At 37.0% G+C, this 25,565-nt stretch overlaps 1 protein-coding gene across 1 annotated transcript in view; it reads right to left on the reverse strand.

The window, feature by feature from the left end:
• Positions 1-4,077: 4,077 nt before the first annotated feature.
• The window catches only part of PTH2R (parathyroid hormone 2 receptor), a 59,052-nt gene continuing 37,564 nt past the window's right edge, over positions 4,078-25,565 (reverse strand). Inside the window, exons 5-10 of the mRNA XM_011949994.1 lie at positions 23,212-23,309; positions 22,131-22,320; positions 20,780-20,933; positions 15,813-15,873; positions 6,999-7,065; positions 4,078-4,206 (exon numbers count right to left, since the gene is read on the reverse strand). Coding sequence (XP_011805384.1) covers positions 4,078-4,206; positions 6,999-7,065; positions 15,813-15,873; positions 20,780-20,933; positions 22,131-22,320; positions 23,212-23,309 — 699 coding nt within the window. The remainder of the gene's footprint in view (positions 4,207-6,998; positions 7,066-15,812; positions 15,874-20,779; positions 20,934-22,130; positions 22,321-23,211; positions 23,310-25,565) is intronic.

A 25,565-nucleotide genomic window follows, 5' to 3' on the forward strand; every position in this document is an offset into this window, starting at 1 on the left:
ACAATAACAACAAAAAAGAATACAATACTTAGAAATAAGTACCAAAAGCACAGGCAAGAGAAACAAAAATGAACAAGCAGGATTACATTAAACTAAAATGCCTCTGCACAGCAAAGGAAACAATCAATAGAGCGAAAAGGCAACCTGTCAAATGGTAGAAAATATCTGCAATATTTATGTATTGAATGTGTTCAGTAAAAATTAATCTATTAAATAAGGGACTAATATCCAAATGATATAGGAACTCAGACAACTGAATACCAAGAAACAACCCAATTTAAAAATGGGCAAAGGAGCTGAATAGACGTTTCTCAAAAAAAGACATACAGCTCTAGCTCACCAAGCCCTAGCTGAAGGAGAAGTAGGGTGAGTTAGGAGGTCTCTATGCCATACAGATTGCCCTCAAAACAACCTACAAAAAAACTACAAAGGCCAGTGTGCCACCTACTGGATGGGTGATGAAACTTCACCGGTAACAACCTGGATACCAAGGCACTTGGTGAAATCAGATGTTACCAGAAATCCACTGAAAGCCTAATCCATAAACTTTCCTCCTAGCGTCTGGTGCAAGAAACTGCTAAGGACTTCAAAACAGAGCAGCACATCCAGAGTACAGCTATTGGTGCTTTGCGGGAAACAAATGAGATCTATCATAATGGCCTTTCTGGAGACACCGAGCCGTGTGCAATCCAGGCCAAATGTGTAACAATGATGCCAAAAGACATCCATGCTGCATTCATGGAGAACTTGCTTGACAATCCACTAAGATGTGAAACATTCCATTCTCAAAGAAAAAAATAAAAAGCTCTTCTTCCTCTTATTGGTATTTCTGAGCATCAGATTCCTCCTGCCGCCACCCCATGGAGTCAAAAGGCCCTAAGTAAATGACAGTGAGTGAAAAAATAGGGAACAGAAACCAGGTATTGGCAGTTTCTCCATTTTCATTTTTGTGTGAATTTGTAATATAAATGCATGGAAACAAAGTATTAATGCACACCAAATGTTTCAGCTGAACAAGTTTCAGCAGTTCACCTTTATAGCAGTTATAAATAGCTGTTAAATTTTTCTGAACAATGCCAGCATTTGGATTTTTAAAAAAACAAAATTCTTGACAGCAACTAACTGGTGTTAGTAGCACTTTTATCATACAGTAAATTCCATCCATTCACTATATTTTTCTGAATAATTCTACATGCAAGTACATGTTTTTAATGTTGTTTTGTGCTGTTCCTGTCAGTTTACTACCAAAATGCATTAAACTATTTTTAAAAAGAAGAGGAGTTGGCCCTGCGGTGGCTCATGCCTGTAATTCCAGCACTTCAGGAGGCCGAGGCAGGTGGATCACTGAGGTTAGGAGTTTGAGATCAGCCTGGCCAATGTGGCAAAATCCCGTCTCTACTAAAAACACAAAAATTAGCTGGGCATGGTGGCACGTGCCTGTAATCTCAGCTACTCGGGAGTCTGAGACAGGAGAACCGCTTGAACCCAGGAGGCAGAGGTTGCAGTGAGTTGAGATCGCACCACTGCACTCCAGCCTGGGCGACAGAGTGAGACTCCATCTCAAAAAAAAAAAAAAAGACTTACAAATAGCCAACAAGTATGTGAAAAGGTGATCATCATCGCTAATTATCAGGGAAATCCAAATCAAAATCACAAGCTATCACCTCATACCTGTTAGAATGGCTTAATGGGGCTGGGCATGGTGGCTCCCACCTGTAATCCCAGCACTATGGGAGGTGGAGGCGAGTGGATTGTTTGAGCCCAGGAGTTTGAGACCAGCCTAGGCAACATGTCAAAATCACATCTCTATCAAAATACAAAAATTAGCCAGGCATGGTGGCACATGCCACCTAGGACTCATGCCATGAGTCCTAGTTACTCAGGAGGCTGAGGCAGGAGGACCGCTTGAGCCCAAGAGATCAAGGATGCAGCGAGCCGTGATTGCACCACTGCACTCCAGCCTGGGTGATAGAGTGAGATCCTGTCTCAAACAAACAAACAAAGAATGGCTTAATGGCCATTGATAGTTCAAAAAGACAAAAGATAAACATTAGCTAGGATGCGGAGAGAAAAAAAAAAAAATGTGTACCCTGTTAGTATGAATGTGAGTAGGCGTAGTAATTATGGGAAAAAGAATTCAGGGTTTTGCTTTGTTGCCCAGGCTGGTCTTGAACTCCTGGCCTCAAGCAAGCCTCCTGCCTATGCCTACCAAAGCACTGGGATTACAGGCATGAGCCACCACGCCCAGTCTATTCCCATTTCATAGATGGCAAAAGTGGACCCTGAGTTTTTAAAACTTGCCCAAGCCTAGCCTGCCCAGAAAAATTTCAGCCTGCACACTCGACAGAAGGGCAGGCCTGGGATGCTAACAAAGACAGCCTGGCCCAGAGTCTATGCTGTAACTACTGTGACACATTTGGCGTCACTCCCAAGAAAGGGCAGACCTCCTTGGTCCTTCATACTGTATCCATGTGCATCTCAAACGGGCTGGACAGACAAATCATGCGCTGGTGTGGCAGAGCTTTCCCCGTCTTTACATCTTCACGCAGACCTGGAGAGAAGAGAGCTCGGGTGCCCACCAGGTTCACCATGGTAGTGCTAACTTACTGTCTGCCTGGTTTGCCAGCAAGTCACAGGGAAGATCATAGAATGTACTTAGGAAGAAGTTTATTTTTAATTAAGTATTTATTGCATTTAATAACAGGAACTCACATAGGAAGCAAGAAAGCGAAAGTGAAAATAACATTATGTATACTTTTCTCACCTCGTGTTTTATTGTGTTTGAATAGAAGGTGAATCATGGAATGGTTTACCTGGAAAATTACAAAAGTGAGAGCTTAATAACTTTTTCAAAATGTAAATGTCGATTTCTCGATTATAAAGTAGAGCCTTCCGATGCCCCTAAAATGGAAAATACTAAAATGTTTAACAAAAGGGTAAAAATAAGCTCTACTCCTACCAAAAAGAGTTAACAATTATACCATTTTGGGTAGACAACGTTACAGCCTTTTAAAAAATAGTCACACCGATGGTTTGCCAGGTTTTATGGGATACAAGGAGAGCGGATATTCTGCAATCAGAAGTGCCTATGCACAAACAGAGAAGCAATCATGGTATCATCCTAGGGGACCGTGGAGCCTGGGAAACCAGATCATCCCTGGGGGTCCCCTCACGTCTGAACAGCCAATTACTGATGTACAAGATACAATGTGTTAGCCTTATTGCTGTCCAGAAATCAACATTATTTTTATGACTTTATGGAGACTTTTTTTTAAGTTAATGTGCTGCAGGGAGTAGGAGAAATCTACCTGGAGTGTGGGCAAGTTATTAACACGTGAAAAGTAAAAATGATAATAGCTAATGCTTATAGCGCTATGTGCCAGCCACTGTTCCGAATGCAGCCCAATGATTAACTCTTGTAATCTACACTATTATTCCCATCTTATAGATGCCAAAAGGGAATTGTGAGTTTAAATAACTTGCCCAAGACCAGCCTGTACCATAAAATTTCAGCCTGCACACTCGACAAAAGAGCAAACCTGAGATTCTAACAAAGGCAGTCTTGCCCAGAGCCTATGCTGTAACCACTGTGACACTGTCAAGTGGTCAGAAAAGGACTGTCTGAAGAGGTTGTCCGTAAGCTGGGACGTGAAGGAAGAATGCACAAGCAGGGGGAACAGTATGGCAGGCATACAGAACAGCGCAGGTGGGAACAGTGCAGCACGTTCAGGGAACTAAAGAAAGCCATTGTGCGGAGCTGAGGCAGAGGGAGGGAGAAGATGAGGCGACATGAGATGGGGGAGGAAGAAGGGACCAGGTCATGGAAATGAGGAAAATGTGTATGCCAAGTGTGAAGGGACAGTGCTCAGAATTTCACGCCCTAACTCTCTCAGACCTATGTCCTTTCTACTTCATATCACTGTGGCTTAAACCCCCACCCAGCAGACACCCACAGTGGTTTCCCCACTGCCAGCTTCAACGAAGCCCTGAGATCTTTCCAAATGAAAAACCTGATTCCTTCACTTTCCAATGTCTAAACCTTTGGTTGTCACCCCTGCAGGATTACGTGTCAATTCTTTAGTGAGGCTTAGAAGCCCCTTCAGAGTCTGGCCCGGCCTCCTTTGCAGCCTCAGCTCCTGATATTATTCCACAGCCACACTCAACCTTGGCACAGGCCATTGGAATGCTCTCGTACCACTTGCCAGCCTGCAGTGAATACATTTACCCCATTAATCACTACCACCTTAGCTCAAGATTTTGTGTTTATTATTTACTTCCAATGCAGATATTAAATTATTCTTTTTCCTGAATGTCAATCATGCTTACAGAGCTCTAGTCTTTGGCATTCTAAGTGAAATAATCACTGTCCTTGGAATCCAGGTTTTAAAACATATCAACTTGGGTTCACTATGTATAATCTAAACTCCTGGATTTCCAGGATTTCTGTGTGTGCTTCAAGCTGATGCTCTGAACCAGTGCCACTGGCAATCTAACTACCTGGTGTTATACATCACAGAATTATCCACACAAGCCTTCCATATTCTTATTCCCAGGAGGGCCAAATCTCTCTCCTAGGAACTCTGTATTCTTGAGGTGTATCTTCTTGTTTCTTGAGGTATTCCCCTCTTTTGAATTGAAAAGTATCCCTTGGAGTTTTTCTTTATAATTCTGTTTTTTCTTTCCTTTAGTTTTCCACTTGCTTTTTTAGTTTTACTCTTTCATAACTCAGCCTTCTCTGAATTATTGATCAAAATAAGTAAATTATTTATTTCAAATCCAATTCTTGACATTTTATGAAAACTTTCAGATACACTAGTAGATTGTAAGTTAAGAACCTTCAAGGGAATTATGATAACACTAAACTATAATAATGAAACAAAAAGGTAACTCTTAGTGAACAGAAAGATATTCTTGAGTATCAGCTGTGATTTTTGAGATTAAATGAACTTCATAATATAGGAAAAGTACTTCAGAATTCGTAGCTTAGAACTGTCATAATTTTAACTCAAGAAGAGGAAAATGGCCTTCCACATTAATTTTCTTCAAAGTTTATTGAGTGTGCCATCACTTCTATTTCTCCTCCAAAGGCGAATCTTCAGAAACCCTTTAATCACCTAGCTTTACTGTTTCACATTACAAGTTACAAACCTCAGAAAATAAATTTTTCATCCATGTTGATGATGTGAGTGACTTAGATCTGTAAACAAACTATAAAGCTTTGGATAAAAATCAGTCATTTCCACAGAAAATGCCCTAAGATTTCCTTTTCTCCAACTGTCCTTTGCTTCAGTTCCTGATAATTTTACAAGGATCTCCTGGAATTCAATAGGTCCTTCATTTTCATCAAATGTAAAATCAAACTTAATCATTATATAATCATTATATTAAAATGTGGGTAAATTTGAGAGCATTAATTAACCCTTATTGGTAAGTCTCAGTACAAGACACTGAAGGCAAAGAAAGAAAATAAGATATAGATTGTTCCCTTAAAAAGATAATAGTAAGATATGGAGAAGCAAACACACAGAAGATGAACTAGAAAGGAGGAAAATAAAAGCCTTGAAAGTACAAATAAGGATTAAATACCAATGAATGAAAGGGAAATCTGAGCAGTTAATTTTTATCTTTAAGTTCACTGATGTCTCTCAGGGATATAGTGACAGATCTAGGATTATTTATCACTGGATTAATATAGTAGCATTTCATTTACATAAAAAATTAAAATTACAGGTGTTTACACATTCAAGCCATTCATTCATCCATAATCCATTTTTGAGCTTCTCCTAGGATATATGGAATTGGGACCAATTTATTAATAGGATGGTTTAGCAAGGACACAAAATAGCTTCTCTAAAAGTGTTCTGTATTTTATTTCCCTCTCTAAACATTTATTTCAATGGACTTCTAAACTGAAGATTCCTTTTGATCTCTCCTATTTTCTTTACACATTTTTCCTATGAGGTAAATAAGCTTTTATCTGATTCTTTGGATGAGGCTACAATACCTCAACTACATTAATAGCTGCCCTTCTGACAAAGTGGGTGACACATTGTCCAAAAGAAAAAAAGAGGAATATGAAACTGGAAAACAAAGAAAAACATCAAAATTAGTTAATAATCAGGTTGCTACATTGTTTTCTACTTTAACATTTATTATCAGGATAGTAATTGTTTTTTAAAAATGCTTGTAATATGTATTACCTACATGAACACAAGGTGGTATAATTTCTTTAACAAACCAAAAGAAACTGACACTTTAAAGTCTTCAAAGAAGATCAAGAGTAAACATTTTGATAAGTTTTATTAGATGTGAAGAAGTGTGTGATTTTGTTTTCCTTTGCAACACAGACGCAATGTGCATTGGAAATATAGGCAGACAAGGTTCAGTGCAAAATGCATTGTGGTCTTTCTCCCTACTATCAGGTTAGTGAAAAAGTAATTGTGTTTTTTGCCATTACTTTCAATTTTAGTTTTCTATCTAATATCTATTAGATAGAATTATGTGAGATATTTCCTGGTATAGGATGTACTTAACTCCTTGGGGGAAGTGTGCCAAATAAAAGCTTTAGGGAATAGTTTATACATCATATTACCATTCTTCTATCTCAGTAATTTCTCTGCTTTCCTGCTATTCCATCTTTCCCTCCCTGCCACACTGACCTACTACCAGGTGGTCAGAATGTTAAAGTGGTAAAATAATATAATAGGTGAAAAGGAGACGTAGGGCCTTCCAACTCCCTAAACATATAAATGCTCACAGATATTTTGAAGTCTCAGAATTGACCCAAGTGCTAGCTGATTAAAGGAAGGCTTTCATGGGTCTCAGTGTCAGTCACAATAAGGGTCTGATCTCTGTCCCAGACACTCCCAACAGATGTTGCTGTACATGTGAGTTTCTCAAATCTATTGTAGAATGCAGTGACAGACACACTTTCTCTGGGTTTTAGCAGCAGGTTAATTATCCATCTCTTTTTTAACTATACAAACTTTTAAACTTACCCCAATAGCTGCTAAGATTGGTGCCTGATAAATCCACTTGATGTCTCCAGCACTAAGTTCCCAGCACCTGCGACATTGAAAAAAAAACTGTCATGAATAAATTGGCAAAGCAAATAGGTAGTAAGAATTAAGTAGAATTTTAAGTTTTACCAAAAACTCCAGCCCCACACTTCCAATTAAGAAACAAATAGACAAAGAAATCTTATCGTAAAACACCCAAGCCAGCAGGGCGGGGAAAAAAAACGTGGCAGGTATTGATTTTCATATTATTAGCTACCCCCGCAACTCAAACCCACAATGAGATAGATATCATCTCACACCAGTTAGAATGGCTATTATTAAAAACTCAAGAAATAACACGTGCTGGTGAGGTTACGGAGAAAGGGAACCCTTATACACTGTTGGTGGGAGTGTAAATTAGTTCAACTCCTGTGGAAAGCAGTATGGAGATTCCTCAAAGAGCTAAAAGAAGAGCTACCATTCAACCCAGCAATCCCATTACTGGGCATATACCCAGAGGAATATAAAGCATTCTACCATAAAGACACATGTTTGCAAATGTTCATTGCAGTACTGTTCACAATAGCAAAGACATGGAATCAATCTCAATGCCCATCAGTGATAGACTGGATAAAGAAAATGTGGTACGTGTATACCATGGAATATTATACATCCACACAAAAAAACAGGATCATGTCTTTTGCAGGAACATGGATGGAGCTGGAGGCTATCATCCTCAGCAAACTAACACAGGAACAGAAAACCAAATACCACATGTTCTCACTTGTAAGTGGAAGCTAAATGATAAGAATTTGTGAAGACAAAGAAGGAAGCAACAGACACTGGGGTCTACTTGATGGGGGAGGGTAGGAGGAGGGGGAAGAGCAGAAAAGATAACTATTGGGTACTGGGCTTAATAACTGGGTGATATAATATTATGTGCAACAAACCTCTGTGACACGTTTATTTATGAAACAAACCTTCACATGTACCCCCAAACCTAAAATAAAAGTTAAAAAAAAAATCTTTGACAGGTGTTCATTTTCTATTTGTATAAGATCCATGACCTTATCTTAATTTTAAAAAGTTTGTTTTTAACAGTATTTAACTTAAAAATTATATAATTTGCCTATTTTTTATATTTGGTGCTTCCCTTCCACCCTAACTTGAGTTTAAGTTCTACATGGGCAGAGATCACTGTTGTTTTTGTGTTCTGATGTATTGCAAGTCCTAGAACAGTATGTAGGTAGTCAATAAATATCTATTGGATTGAATTGACATCAGCTGAATTCAAATTAAGTTTTACTCATGCTCACCCAATCTCCCAATCTGGTTTGTACTAGTAAAGATCTTACACTAGAATAAATAGCACAGAAATGATAAGAAACTAGCACCACTTGGCACTTCAATATAGCACTTGAAACAGTCTTTTTAAACTAAAGACACATAAATAAAAGTCTTAAGTTTCTTTCTCTTTTCACAAAACCCAGTATTGATTGTGGCAATGATAAATAATAAAAAGAAATTTGTGGGATACAATGATAATTTTTAAATTCTAGATAATAAACATAACGAAGTTACTTTTTTATTAATGAGCAAGTTATAGATAATAAAATACCATCTTGACTATTCCTTAAGGGTAAAACATTTTCAATACACACTAAGAACTACATTTTTTTAAAGTTTAACTTTTACATATAGGAATATGTTCTCATTTTTAAAGTCAAACTATATAAAAAGACAGCTATTGAGATGTCTCAGTTCTCCCCACATTCCTGTCTGCCTCCTTACAGATAACATCTTCTATTACCTTATTGTGTATGCTTCCAATGCTTCTTCATGCATATGCAAACAAATACAAAGGTTATATATATTCTTACCTTCCTCTGTCATACAAAAATGTCATGTATGCACTATTCTGCAATTTGCTTTTTCCTTTTACAACTGTATTTTTTATTTCTTTGCATATCCATACCAGTTGAGCTCAGTAGCTCTGCACTCCACTGGGAGAATATACCACAGCCAAATCAACCGGAACCCTACACTAAAATGTAATTCTGGTTCAGCCAAACTGAAATGCGCATATTCAATGGACCTGAAGTTTGAATAACATGGAAATTTAAGAACAAAAATGTTACATTTGCATATTATTGAACATTTTCTGGCATTATTTACATGTATCTGTTTTTCACATTATTTAGCCAGACAAGAAAGATAAAAGACAATGTTACTGAGTTATGCAGAATCACACTACCCTAAAAAAGCTTTCTACCATAAGGAAGGTGGCATATATCATGTGACTGTAAATTGAACATTGATTCACTTAGCCAAGATCTAAGCTACAAGGTTTTCAGATTCCATAAATTTTCTTTTCAGTTTTTGACATTTGGTAATATCTTCACAGTCTTCTTTCTTTGCTTTAATGGTATTTCATCATGGTGTCTCCTAACACATTGGGATTCAATTATGCAATACAGGCTCTATAAAATGCTTGCATTTGGAAGTAGGTCAAAACCAGCTACCTCTAAAAACATAAAACACTTCTCTTTGATGCTTTTCAGTGTCAAAGTTTCAAATTTGCCCTGTGATATAAGAAAGGAAGCTGAGATTTCAAACCTTTTAAAGAAAATGCTATTAATGCTTGTTTTTAGTTAATTCTTCAATGTTCCCACTCACATTGTCTTTGTTAACATGTCCCAGAAACTACTCTCTGTTCAAATTTTTAATAATAAACTTTAACCTTCCAGGAAATGCAGTTCTGGATGGTGAAGCAAGAGATACAAAGGTCTGACTAGAAAGTAGGACTTCCTACAGTCAGGGTTGAAAACAGGTGGGTTGTTCTGCCCAAGGGATCCAGAGAATTGAATTGGCTGAGTACTACCTTCTCTCCACAACTTATACAATCAGTAAGAGTAGAAGAAGTGAGAGAAGTTGACCCCAAAAGCCTGTGCAGATGTTCTAGAAATGTCAGACGGCTTCTTGGTCCTTTCCAGCCCCCACCTTTGCTGCTGGATGGTGAAACAAAAATATAGCAAAGAAGTAAAGAAGTTATGGGTTTCTCCTCTCACTGGCATCTCTTATCTCCTTTGAATGAAGCAAAGAGAAGATAATAAGATTATCTTGTAATGTGTTTTTGCTTTTGTAAGTAAAAAGAAAGAGAACAAAATTGCTCACCGTTTAATTTAATTTGCCCAACCTACTTGATTATCTTAGCTGACCTTAGTAAAATAACACCCTTTTTTTTTTTTTTTGGGACAGAGTCTCCCTCTGTCGCCCAGGCTGGAGTGCAGTGGCATGATCTCGCCTCACTGTAGCCTCTGCTTCCCCAGTTCAAGTGATTCTCCTGCCTCAACCTCCCAAGTATTTGGAATTACAGGCATGCACCACCACGCCCAGCGAATTTTTTTTTTTTGCATTTTTAGTAGAGATGGAGTTTTACCATGTTGGCCTTGCTGATCTTGAACCCCTGGTCTCAAGAGATCAGCCCGCTTTGGCCTCCCAAAGCACTGGGATTACAGGCATGAGCCACCACACCCAGCCCAAATAACACCTAATAGAATTTTAGATCTAAAAGAGACTTCTTTTGTATATCAATAGAGTTTAAGGTATCGTTTAAAACTGGGTCTGATATGCTTATCTCCAAATGGCCAAGATGCAGAGAAAATCAGAGGTTTCACTTCGAAAGGCCAGATTAGAAAACAGTGAGTTTCAAATGTAAGACATGAATATGAACCCCATCCATCCTTTGAAGATATTTAACTTCTGTTCTCTCCCGCGAATGTTGTCACATGGCACTATATAGGTCAGATAACACCCAGGAAAACCCACAAAAACTTCATCTATAGAAAAGCTGAATTTTATGTGAAGTTGAATCAGGTAATTTTGAAATCTTCTCAGGTAAGTAGTAACATAGCTTATGTTTATAGGCAAAATTAAATATAAAATGACCCTTCATCCAATTATCCCAGATTTGGGCACTGTAAAATTCACGATTTTATTCTGAGTAAGTTAGGAAGAAAGTGAAATATTTTGCACGGTGGTCACATGATGTAACTAATTGAATGAATGAGTCAAAATTCTGCTTCAGTCTAGCTGTAAGCTTTGAGAATGTGTCCTGATGTCTCTGGATCACATTTTACTTATCCCTAATACAGGAGGATTGAACCAGAAAATGCCTTCGGTCCTATCATCTCTGAAATTCTGTATCTAGGTCATACAGTTACACATCTCAGAATATGATCATGATAGCATTAATTAGTACCTTTTTACTGATGCCACCTCCCTCCCATGTAAATCAAATAGCAGCTGTTGCAAGTTTTCTCTGTGATTTCCAATCTCACCGTGTATATATAGCAATAATGATGTCAATGTAGATAACATCAACCCTCAATTGTTAACAAATTCAAATAGCATAAAGGGATCAAAGCAAGGAAAAATCCAAAGCCAACAAGTTTTAGAACTGAGGGAAGCTGATGAATGGGGAGCTTTGAAGCAAGTAGGAGGAAGGCTGCTCCTAAAGACAATGACTCTGTACAGTTCCAATTTTCAGAAACAGTGAGTGACAGGTTCTTTATAGAGTTTAGGTATTCACAGCATGTGATATTTTTTTTTCAGTGTATAGCAGACAAAATAATTCCTGAAGGAAATATCTAGTAACTCAAAACAATATATTGGCTTAAATAAAGTTCCCAGGAGATAACAAAAAGGGAACTGCTATCACAAAGCGTACACAATCTATGGATATTAAATTGTTCTCTATTAACATGAAAGAATTCTTGGCATTACTGCATATATAGGTTAAAACTGCCTCTCTTTAAATTACCTTTTCTTTATCATAAGTGTGTTAATCTGCTTGACATGTGATAGCAAAACACCACAGGCTGGTGCCATAGCAAAATACCACAGGCTCAGTGGCTTAAACAACAGACGTTTATTTTCTCAGTCTGGAGACTAGAAGTTCAAGATCAGGGTGCCAGCATGGTCCATTTCCGGTGAGACCTGTCTTCTTGGCTTGTGAGTAGCCTCCATTTTGCTGTGTGCTCACATGACCTCTTCTTGGTGTGCACAGAGAGAGAGGGAGAGCCAGCCTCTCTGGCATCTCTTCTTATAAGGACACTAATCCTTTCATATCAGGGCCCCACTCTCATGACCTCCTTAACCCTAATTAGGTCCTTATAGACCCTATCTCCAAATACAGTCACATTGGGGGTTAGGGCTTTAACATGTGAATTTTGGGAGACATAATTCAGTCCATAGCAATAAGCTTGACCATGAGAGCAAAGTGCAGGTACCCAGATGCTTTTCTACTTTTTCCTTTTCTTTCTTTGACTCATCATTATTTAAAATAGAAATAATACCCAAAAGATGAATGTTTTCATGTTCATTCATCATATAGCCCCTCAAGACAAACACAGACAACTAGGGGACTCTGGTCAAAGTCCATCTGAGACAACTGAAAGCCTTTACCAGGCAGCCTCCCTGCAGTCGGCCATGGAGGCACATGAGTCAGACAGAAGCAAAGGGTGATTTACAAGCTATCAGATACTTATAAGGAATGATAGGAGATGAGCGGTCAAGATTTTTTCTATTTATATATGATGATCAGGCCTTAAAAGTTACTGGTTCTTTACCCACAATGAAGGTAACATTTACGGTTTGTCTAAAATTTGGAGTTTACAAAGCCCTTTCATAATGGCCTCCCATTTAATTCTCAGATCTGTCCCCTGCTAACTCACAGCATTAGTCATGGCCAAGAATATTATTTTCATCTTACAGATGGAAGACTGACGCTGAGAATAACTGCTGCAAGTTCTGAATGGAAGAAAAACCACATCTCCTTATAACTCACAACTTGCATTGACTCAAACTTTATCATTGCTTAATAGATACTGAGCAAAGAGAGAAAAAATGGTCAGCTGAATCTAGAAGAATTGATCAGCATGCATTGAAGAGTTATCTACTGTCAAACAGGGAATTTCATTTATGCCCATTTGGAATTCATGGTTTGTTGGAAAAATGAGACAGTTACACTTGCACATTAAGAGAAATAAGATGGTAGATAAGAAAGGAATAATTATATAATATGTATACTAAATGCTGCAGGAATATGATAAGGAAGATTTATATGGTAGAATAGTAGATTTCAAACACACTAACAAGGTAGAACATTTGTAGTTACGGTTTTCACCATGAAATGCAGATATATTTAATTTTATCACTTAATATGTGAAATGCAGATATATTTAATTTTATCATGTGAATGAGAAAAACGTATGCCAGGAGACAACACTGCATATATACATGCCATACAAATGAGCTCATATGTCAACAACAAAAAATGGGAATTGTTGAAAAGTCCATGGTAGGTGATAACCTATTTCTGATTTACAGAACAGAAAGAACTAGAAGTTTTACTTCTCTGAGGTAAAAAGACAAAAGTCTAGACATAGTAAAGATAAGAGAAAAATTGTCTAGTGTACTCTGGACATTTTCCACTGTGCACTCTTGGTTACCAGACGTGTTAAATCAACTGAAGAGTGAGAAGCTATCAGTGATATTATAAAAAGAATCCCTCTTCAACTCTACTCCTCCACATATAATAAAAATTCCACTTATCTCAATAGAAACATCTTATCTGCCTGTAAGTATTTTCTGAATGCCTCTAGAGCCTGAATGTCTGAGATCAAAGTCCTTTTCTATCATTCATGGCTGTGCAACCTTGGGCACAACTTCTCTGACCTCAGTTTCATAGAGTTGATAATGAGTTTTAATTTACTTAATATTTGCAAAATTATGAAGTACCTGGAATGTGGTCAGCACTCAGAAATACCAGCAACTGTTTTAATTATTACTTTTCTCCAACATCAGAACATAATTAGCATGTTCTGGTAATTATCTTTACAAAATGCAAATTTGCTGTCATTATCACTGAACAAAGACCAAACATCCTAATCTGGCCTATGAGGGTCTATAAGGCCTCCACCCCTCATCTTTTCTGCAGCCTAATTTGTAAGCTCTAGCTTCAGCAGAAGCAGGGTTCCATTGACTTGACAGGATAAAAATCAAAATATTATAAGCTAGGATTAACAGAAGGATGAGTTTGGCTTTCTAATGAAATAACAATATACAAAAATGCTGTTTTTTAATTCTTTAGGCATTACCTGTGAATACAAATTAATGAAGCAAAAGAATAATACTTGTTAATGAGTATTTAGCACTTACTACCAGTATATTCCAAACTTTGCATTAGGTATTTAACACACATTATCTCCTTTATTCTTACAACCCTGTAAACACTAGTATTCATTTTAACTGCATTTGACAGCTGAGAAAACTGAGGCTCAGAGAGGTTAAGTTGTACATCTGCTGTTCCAGAACCAAGAAGTAGCAGAACAAGCCTATAAGACACCTGTACCTGAGCTCCTTCTCAGCACACTCCCATTGAGTGCCAGGTACTAAGCTAAGTGTTCACAATAATGTATTAATGCAATTTATACATTATTATCTCTGCTTTATACATGAGAAACTGATACACAAAGAGATCATGTGTTTTGGGTCCCTTGGTCCCAAACCTAGCAAAGCAGTTAAATCAAGATTTGAACTCAGGTCTGTCAAAATGTAAAGAAAGGATTCTTTACTATTTAATTCAAATGTACCCTTTATACTTAAATGGTTCTTTAAATGTGTTAGGTGTGCCATGATACATTAAAATGAATCCCTAAACTTAAATGGTTCTTTAAATGTGTTAGGTGTGCCATGATACATTAAAATGAATCCCTAAAAATGATACATTTGAAATGATTTACAGCATTGTTGCCCTGTACTTTAAAACGATACATTAAATTAGCCCGATGCTACCTGGAAGAACTTAATGACTCACAGGCAGAGATAAATTCCACTTCTAATGTATGTTTATTATTTTAAAATATTTAATTCAGCTACAGAAGATACGTAAAAAAATAGGAAGGATGAAACCCACAGTTTGCATTAAATATAGATAAGAGATGAGTTAGTAGACCACATGTGTGTTAAAGATACAACCTGAGGCAACAGGTACTAAAGATACGTGAGGCAACTGGGCTCTAAACATTGATGATATACTAAATAAACAAGAGCCATGAACAATCCCTGATACACAGGAAGTTCTTAATATTTTTGAGAGCATCATCAGCCAGTGATTGATGGAACTCCTTCCCACATGTCCTTTTCCCAAGGGCCACAAATAAAACCCAGAACTTCTCTGCAGGCTAATTCGGAAGCTACCACTGTGGCCACCGTACTTGGCCCTCCATCTCTATGAGGGAGTAAGTATGTGTCACTGGCCCAGGGCACCAGATTCTGTCTGTAGTTCCCCTTCCTGCCACCTTATCCCTGGTCCGCAGGGAAAGCTGATGTGGCAGAGAAAGAGTGGAAGTATGAAGGCTGCTGATGTGGCAGAGAGAGAGAGGAAGTATGAATGCTGCCTATGCTAGGAATCAGGTAGTGTGGTTCTTCAACCTGCTTGCACTAAATCCTAAGTGGATTCTCTTACCCATCTCTTTCCACTTGCTTCTCACACTACATTTTAAATTTATTTCATAATCTATGGAGGTCAGGCACCTCCATCTAGTCTGTGAGTGTTTCTGCTCCATGACCTCTGGAATAGACAGCTTGCTGGTAATGTGTTGGAAGCTACTATTGCATCAAGGTAATTTTCTTTGTGGCATCCCTAAAGAGCAATGGCATCAAGAACAGTAGCGAGTGTGGATTCTGAGCAGGAAGCCTGAGTCTTGAGAACATCTGAGGTTCTCTCTTTTCCTCTTCCTTTTCACTCACCTCGCATCAGCCAGGGTTGCCCGTGCCACAGCCCATGCTGCAACAAACGCTGCTGGAAACCCTGCAATCAGAAAATGATTCAGAGACTAGATTTATTTTCAGATTAAGGGATTTTTTTTTCCTCAAATTCACCATACATAGGAATATACTACTAGCAGTTCAGAGAGAAAAACAGACATGAACATTTCTGATATGTGAACAAGAAAAGTCCACTTAATTTTCAATCGTGTCAGTTTGAGAAATTACCAAGAATATTAATGTTATTTGTTCCTCTAGTCTGAAGATAAAAACTGGCCTAATTTTTATTTGAGGGGTGTAGGGAAAAGCCATATTTGGAGAAGAGTGAAGTTCCTAGGGTCGGAAGTAGGCAATGGTTAGCGCATTTGACTTTGACTCGTGTCACGCTGACCATCATGCATTCTCAAAGACTGAAGCAACAACAGAGACTCCTGAGAAGCTGAGGGATGCTGTTGTTTAAAAACTTAGAACTTTTTCATCCTAAAAATAGAAGGCCTATAGAGGCAAGTTATAAAAATCAGGAAGCTTTAACCAGTTTAGTCTCTTCTTTTAGTTCATATTGGCACAAGATAGAAGCATTTTCATGAGTTAATTAAAAGGAATGCATTTTCATGCATTCCTTTACAGTCTTCTAATCGAGATATTTGTCCTTCATAAGTGCTAAACACCTTCTGGGCTTGCAACATCAAATCCATTATACCAACTTTCTTTTGCCCCCCAGTAAAAGTTCACTGTCCAGCTCATGTTGTAGTTTAAACTCTGACATAACACACACGCAAAATCATGAACCATAACTTTTATGCAACGCTGCAGTAGGGGAAAGATTTAAGAGATGACTTTTCTTATGTGGCCTTTATGAAAGAGGTTTAAATACAGAAACCATAAGGAAAACATTTTAGAATCTAGGAAGCACCTTACAAAAGGGGAAAACAAAATTTTGATCTAGGCAAGAACATTTTTTATCACGCATACTTTTAAATTCTTTACCTTTAAAAAAACACATTTGTAATTTTTTAGATATTCTTTCTTAGCAACAAAGTGAACAAAGAAATAGGCTTAGAAAAAGAAAATTTTCAGAAAAAGATGAAAATAATGATATGCACAATCATGTCTTTGGTCTCCTTGGTGACCATCTAACTTAAATTCAGCCTGCCTATATTTCTACTGAATTTTATGATTCTACATTCCAATTTTATTTCTTGTTTCTATAGTATTCTTTTTTTAATCTGCTCAAATTCTGTGTTCTAGGAATTTTTTGTCAAAATAGATCTACCTAATTCTGTTTATTTCTTAGGTTCAGTTTGCATATTCTATCTATCTATCTATCACATTTCTCCATTAGTCATTTATTAAGTGTCTACATATGTATCAAAGATTGTTCTAAATCATATAAATAATGACCAAATACACAATATCCCTGTTTTCTAAAACTTATATTCTGGTGAAGCAGTCAAAATTAACAAAGCAACTTCAGTTGCTTTTGGTTATGAATTGGTGCTATGAAGAATAAATAAAAGTGATACTGTGTAATGGGGAGGGGACAGCGGCTTCTGGTAGGATGGTTAGATATAAATGCACCATACAGCCTGGCATAGATCCTACCATATGGCCTGACATAGATCCCTCAGCTGTTCTGTCTTAGTTATCTTCAAAAAGTGTCTGCCTGTCTTTCATCAATTTTCACATTTTATCATTCTTATATCTGCATCTTCTGCTTCCTTTACAGTCTTCTAATCAGGCACTTCCTGAATGCTGTTCTATGCAATATTTACTAATGATGCCTGAGTTGGCATTATGTTTTAGATGATAATTACATCAAATATGATACATAGGCACTGTCTTTATGGAATTGGCTTTTCTAATCTTCTTAGAGAATCTTATGCATAACACTAGCATAAAGACTATCATGGAAGAATAAAGAACAGAAAACCACTTTGGGATCCTTTAAGGATTTTTGATCACCAGTCTTAATATGACATTGTTACATAATTTAGAACACAGAAATAAAGGCAAAAATACTTGACAAGTAAATGTTATTTTAAATTTAAATGTTAAATTAAGTAAATTTAATATAAATTTAAATGTTACCCAATATGTGCATTTACTGAAAGTTTAGTTATTTTTCTTTTTTTTTTTTTTTGAAACAGAGTCTTGCTCTGTCACCCAGACTGCAGTGCAGTGGCACGATCTTGGCTCACTGCAAGCTGCGCCTCCCAGGTTCACGCCATTCTCCTGCCTCAGCTGCCCCAGCAGCTGGGACTACAGGCGCCCGCTGCCACACCCGGCGAATTTTTTTGTAGTTTTAGTAGAGACGGGGTTTCGCCGTGTTAGCCAGGATGGTCTTGATCTCCTGACCTCATGATCCGCCTGCTTCGGCATCCCAAAGTGGAATTATTTTCATAAGACATGTCAATACAATATAAATAAGTTTCGTAAAGACAAAACTTTAAAATAACTATAAATTTAAAATGTTGAATATGATACATATGATCACAACAAGAAAACAAACAAAATAACTTGAAGGATCAGGGTGCATGCATCTTGTGTGGGAGACTTTAACACATGTCTCTGTGTTTAAACACTTACTGCCAAGTGGATGATCAGAAAATGTTTGCTGGATTAAGATATTTTATAAAAGGAATAAAATGGGAGTGTGGAACCATCTCCTGATTATTTTCATGGAACACATTATGTGAAAATATTCTATGTAAAATGGTATTACTAGGATAGGTGCTTTTATATGATGATATGTACATACTGGTGTTTCATCTGACAGTTGAAAATTAAGGATGGCTGCTAATATAGAAGTAAATTACCATATTTAGTAAAAATAAAAAAAAGACTTACCTTTTACATACAGAATTAAAATAGAGGAAAATGTGTACTTGAAATAAAATGGAACTAAGAATAAAGCACCTTATTTATGGGAAAACTGAGACAAGGATGAGGAAAATTAACAATGTGCTTGGTTGAAAGAACAGAAACAGTTATCACTAGTATTCACCTTTACTTCTCTATATATCTTGTTTTATAATAAAAAAATGTAAAAACAGTCATTTTAAATATTTGCCTTTAATTTAGTAAAGGTCAGATATGACACCTATTCTTCTCGAGCTTGTCATTTCCTTTCCTTCCAATTTATTTATTTATTTATTTATTTTTTTGAGACGGAGTCTGGCTCTGTCGCCCGGGCTGGAGTGCAGTGGCCGGATCTCAGCTCACTGCAAGCTCCGCCTCCCGGGTTTACGCCATTCTCCTGCCTCAGCCTCCCGAGTAGCTGGGACTACAGGCGCCTGCCACCTCGCCCAGCTAGTTTTTTGTATTTTTTAGTAGAGACGGGGTTTTACCATGTTAGCCAGGATGGTCTCGATCTCCTGACCTCGTGATCCGCCCATCTCGGCCTCCCAAAGTGCTGGGATTACAGGCTTGAAATTTATTTTTATGAATCATCACAATCAGCTTGCGCATGGTCACTCACACCTGTAATCCTAGCACTTTGAGAGGCCGAGGCAGGAGGATTGCTTGAGGCCAGGGGTTCAAGACCAGCCTGGGCAACATAACAAGACCACATCTCTAACAAATAATAAGAAATAAAATAATAAAACATTTAAAAAGGAGCATCACAATCAATATAAGTGTAACTCCACACATCACTACAATGTGACTAACAGTAGTATTTATTAAAGTGTGAGCAATGATGAAGAAATTCGAAAAATAAAATATAACCCAAATAAACAAATGTCTACGGTCATTATTGAATTTTCTATCAACACCTTTTCCAACTCCTAATAATTATGTGGGTATACAGATATAATTTTGATTTGAAAGAAGGCAAACTACCACAAACTGTCAAGAAAATTTCCAAAGGATCCTAAAAAAGCAAAATATTATCTTTTTTATTTTTATAACTGCTAGTCAAAGATAAGAAAGAGCCTTAAAACAGATGAGCTGTCTACAAAAACACAGTTTTAAATGTGATGATTATTTCATAATAAATAAGTATAACAGTAAATTGACTTTCTTTGTCTTCTTAAAGGTTATTAATTAGCTAGCAAAAAGTTCAGCATTCTTTACTTCACATTTCAATTGTTAAGAAAAAAAATTAAGGCAAAATAGGGCAAACGCATATTCTTATTTTGGAAAGGGAAAAAAACCTTCAAATTTAGTTATGAGCTACTTAGTGAATTTTTTTCCTATGCTGAGCACCTCCTAATTTATTAAAATAGCGATTGAGATCTGCAACTGTTAATCTCCAACTTCTTCTCAATTTTAACCACATATGAGTTTTAATTTCACTTAATTTTTAACAAGCAATTTCTTCTCTCCATGTCATGTTGAGTCAGTGCCTAATCCAGTAATCCCCCTTGTACTGCTAAATCATTTTTGGAATGAGAACTGAATACTTTTTTAATTACTTATGCCAAAAGGAATTTGAATAATTTCCTTCTAAAACACATGGTAAGTCCATACAATTAGTTTGTAATTTGTATTTGTTAAATACAGTCAGGATGGTCCTACAAATTCATTTCTGGCACTCTCATCACATGACCTAGAAATACAAACCAAAAATATATCATTATAGCTTAGAAATTCAAAAATAAAAATTTTTAAGATAAAATTATTGATAAAGTAGAACACTGACATTTAGTTTTACATGCGTATGGCTTACAATGAGTTCTCTTACATTTCCTCCAAAGAATCCTCTCAAGAATCTGGTCTAAGAACACTAACCACAAATAATTTTAAAAGTTCATCACCACTGGGAGAATCATAGACTTGATCTTAATTATTTTTGTCTAAGAATAGAACATTAAAAGAAAGGGAGACAAAAATAAGAATGGGAGGGATTGTTTCAGGAAAATTGCTGTAGGGATGCTAACGATGGGCATGACAGAATGTCATCATATCCATCATCCAGTTTGAAAGGAATGGAGATATAAATGCCTTACCCCAGCCTATCAAGATGAAGCCCCATAGATATTTGGTGTCCGAAAAGAAAGCCACAAAGATGAGACTATGCAGGTAGAGACCTTCCACCAGGATCCAATAATAGTTTGTAGCCAGGAAGTAAATAAACATCACAACAGCCATCTTGCACCCGATCTATTACGAATAAACCAGAATTGCATCATATTAGAACTCTTCGTTGTACTGGATGCCAAGATTAGACCACTAAAAAACAAGTCTTCAGTTTCTTTTTCAGGTTAATATGTCTCCTTTACACAGTAAAGTCAAAACTGTTGACAGGCCAAAATAGTTATTTTAATGCATCATTTTTCGAGACATGAACTTGATTCTATTCTTAAAATAAGTTTTTTCTTTAAGAAGTTACCCAAAAAAATCACCTTTTCTCAATTTTTTCACTTTATAAAAATAATACATGACCATCACAGAAAATTAGGAACACATAGAAAAGCATAAAGAGAATGTTACCCACATTTCTAGCTTGAATTTATTTTATATTGGTCTTTTTATGCAGCTATTGCTGCAAAACAAGCTGCCCCCAAAGTTAGTGACTTAAACAGTGAATATTTAACATATCTCATAAATCTGTGGATGGGCTGGGTGGTTCGTCTGATCTGGGCTAGGCTTGTCTGGGCTAGGCTCACTTATTAGAGGTGTACTCTCAATTGGTACACTGTTGCTTCCACTTCCTTCTGTTGGAGAAAGCAACTCACAGTGGCAGCCCAGAATCAGAATCAGCAGGGATTATAAAGTTACAGGGCAAAGGCAAAGATCCAGATGGGGTATTAATTCACACTATCAAGACAATCCATCTACTATACCTAATTTCAGATATATTGCTTCAACGATCTAATTGAATGAATCATTGGATCAATCTACTTACTACCACCAGGACATTCAAGAGCAGAATCAAGTAACATAAAATTTTATATTGGAACAAGTCGTTGAGTATTTAATAAAGGGACTAAATATCATGGGCTTTTAAATTGCAAGCTTCTGGTTTTGCTGATGGGTTTTTACTTTCGAAAGTGGTGAGGCCCATGACAATTGCTGTGGTGCCTACACTAAATACCACTTCAATGTTGTGCATTTTGCAGTTTCCATTCCAGAATATTCTTGAGGAAAAAATCCAAGAACTTTTAATAAAATGATGATTGATTAGACATGAAAGGACAGAATTGAGGGAGAAAACATCACTATATAAATTGATAATCCATTTTAGTTAGTTCAGAGATAAGCAAAAGCAAGTTAACATATGTGTAGTGGACTGTAAAATTGTACTTATTTGTAATGGTATACAAATTAGTAATGAGAGAAAATGGTGAAAACACTTACATATTGTGATTTGTCCACAGAAGGTGCTTCAATGGAATTTTGTGGGTCATCCTGCATTATTAGGGACTCCAGCTCCTTTACTCCCATGTGAGTGTGGACTACTCTGTCTTTGACAAAGATGCTTGTAGCTCTCAGCATGAAAGACACAAATAAGTGCATGTGGATATAGTTCCTAGTGCAATGCAATCGTCTATGGAGAGAAATATTCAGTATTCAAATTTGGATAAAATTTAAAATGGGGGAAAATACCCAGAGCAACTGCTGCCACCACCAGCCAGCCTGCTCCCCTCCAGCAGGGACTGGTTCAAGACTCCAAACAAATTCCAAAATCTGCAGATACTCAAGTCCTTTATATGATATACTACAGTATTTGCATATAACCTATGCACATCATCTTGTTACTTTAAATCATCTCTAGATTAGTTACAATACCAAATACAATGTGAATGCTATGTAAGTAGATGTTATACTGTGTTGTTTAGAGACAAATGACCCCAAAAATAAGCATGAAAATGTTCAGTACAAACACAACCAAACTTTTTTTTTTTCTGAGTATTTTCCATCCACAGTCTGTTGAATCTGGGGATGTGAAATCCCAGTATATGAAGGGCCGACTGAATCGGTGCTCAAAATTTTGTAATGATTTAGATTAAGTGGAATGGAATTGGACACATGTTAAAGTGTATAAAAAATAAACCATAACAAAAGCAATAAATATTGTTTCTTTATGTGCTGATATCCAATAATTTGGGGAATTATTTGAGATGAATTTTTGTTCAATAGCACCAAAATCACTTGGGAACTCATTCAACTAGATGCTGTCTCACTTTACAACAAATATACTGCAATACATACTTATTGGCTTAAAGGTTTCATACTATTTTGATGCTTTAAGTTTTTAAACAAAGAACCCTGAATTTGTCATGAAAAATTAATTGTCAAATAATATAATAACCTCGGGCTGAATTCGAAAACTTGCATTTGAGGAAAACATTTGGAAAATATTGTGAGACCACTATGTCTTCTCTGGATAGAAAAGAGAAGGTGTTCCTTCACGGAGAAAGTGATGGGCATTGCTCACCTGAAGTAACCAATGATGAGAATAGCCACAGCCAAGGAACCAAAAGAGATGGAGTAGCCAACAGTATACATTACATAGAGGCGTTCAAAGAATTCTTGCTGCAAGGGAAGAGATGCTCATGTATGATATAGGACTATTTTACCAATAAACTGGCAAAGAAATAGCATGTTTCTTAGCATGGAATCTTATTTCTAATTCTCTTTAACTTTTTTGAGCTGTAATTAGAATGCAATAAAATGTAGAGATCTGGAGTGAGCGTTTTGATAGGTTTTGACAAACCAAGTTCATTCGTGCCCCCTGCTAGTCAAAAAAACACCCACCATCCACCCCCAGGAAACCACTGTTCAATATCTGTCACCACAAATTAGCTTTCTCTGTTCACATACTTCATACACTTCTTAGCTATTCTTAGACTTCTTAGGATTACATGATACAGTATATACTCTTTTGGTCAATATACTGTTTTTTATATTCATCGATATTGTTACCTGTATAAATGGTTCATTCCTTTTCAATTATTTCATTTTAAAATAATTAGATATTTTCAAATATAAAAGAAATAGAAAATAGTGTAAGAAAAGCCCCAGGTTCCCTTCACCCAGTATTCTCCAAAGCTTACATCTTACATAATTTTACTAAAATATCAAAACCAGAAATTTAGTATTGATGCAATACGCATATTTATAGTTCTATGTCATTTTATTATATATACATTTTCATAACCATTACTGTAATCAAGTACAGAATGATTTCACCAGCACAAAGTTCTCCCTTGTTCTGTCCCTTTATAGTGACACCTCCCCCTCTCCACTATCCCAAACACCTGGAAACCCTTAATCTGTTTTCTATCTCTATAATTTTGTCATTTCATAAATGTCATATAAGTAGAATTATACAGTATGGGATCTTTTAAGATTGGACAATGGTGTAAAAAGGTGATTGGACAAAAAGAATACAATCTAATACTAATAGACTGAATGGGGAAACCCAGCAAGGGTTTTCCATGTTTCGATCAGGCCAATCCAGTGAAGTCTCCATAAAAGGACCAAGAAAATGGGATATAAAGAGCTGCTAGACAGCTGAACTTACAGAGGCTTTCAGGAAGGTGAACAAGAACTCATCCATTTACCAGAAGGGTGATGCACCCCAACTCCGCCAGAACAGAAGCTCCTGCGCTTCAGACTCTTCCAGACTTCACCCTATGTGTCTCTTTACCTGGCTGTTTATTTGTATCCTTTAAAATATCCTTTATAATCATATATAGTAAATGTAAGTGTTTCTCTGAGTTTTGTGAGCTGCTCTATCAAATTAATCAAGCCTAAAGAGGGGTTTGTGGGAACCCCAACTTGAAGGTCATTAGTCAAAAGTTCCAGGGGCCTGGTCTTGCAATTGGCTGCTGCCTTGAGCTTAGTGAGAACTGTGCATCTCTAGGAGATTTCTCTCAGCTTCCCTGCCCTTCTCCTGGCCTGTGGGCTGTATCAATCATGCAGTTAGCGAGGGCCCCACGTGCCTCATGAGATGCCTCTCAGCTCCTCTGTCCTGATCCATGCCTTCAGCCAACTGCTGCCTTTCACTCTGTGAGAGCCCTGTGCACATCTCAAGGAATTTCTCTGAGCCCTCTGCCTGCCCCAGCCTTTGGCATACTTTCCCCATGCACTAGTTTAAGACCTCACAGCAAAGAATTGCCTAGTGGATCATAGCTCACTGAGACTAGGGCTTACTCCTTGGGATTCTAAGCCTTTACGCCAGCACTTGTCTGCTAAAAGTTGGTATAAAAGCTTGTCTCTTTTCTCTTTATCCCCTTCAATGGCCTGTTTTCTGCCCTTGTACTGTGGTCCTAGGGATACACGCAGCCATGGGTCCCTTCTCTCATAGGAAGGGCTTGCCCATTTCTGGAATTTAGTTCATTTAGATTTCTTGGTATCCTCAACTCATTTTTACAGATTATTAATTTTGCATCTAACCCAACTTATTGTTGCGACTGCCTACAATCTGACTGGAAGCAGGAAGACTTTGCCTCTTGTTTCTTTTAAAAAAATATTATTTACTACTTATTATTTTCTCTTAATATAATAGTAAAACTTTTCATAGAAAATATTTGAATAATGTGTAAAATATAAAAGAGAGGAGGAAAAAAAATCTTACAAATTCTAACCAATCAGAAAGAAACACCGTTAGTACTTCATGTACTTCACATATATCTTGAAGTTGCCGTTATTATCTTAAGAGATGGCATCTCCCTATGTTGCCTAGGCTGATCTTGAACTCCTGCCCCAGCCTCCCAAGTAGCTGCAACTACAGACACAGGCCACCATGCCCAGCTAGTACTTCATGCATTTCATTTCATTCTATTT

This window comes from Colobus angolensis, unplaced genomic scaffold (genome assembly GCF_000951035.1).
Source record: "Colobus angolensis palliatus isolate OR3802 unplaced genomic scaffold, Cang.pa_1.0 Scaffold30, whole genome shotgun sequence".
Lineage (NCBI taxonomy): Eukaryota > Metazoa > Chordata > Mammalia > Primates > Cercopithecidae > Colobus > Colobus angolensis.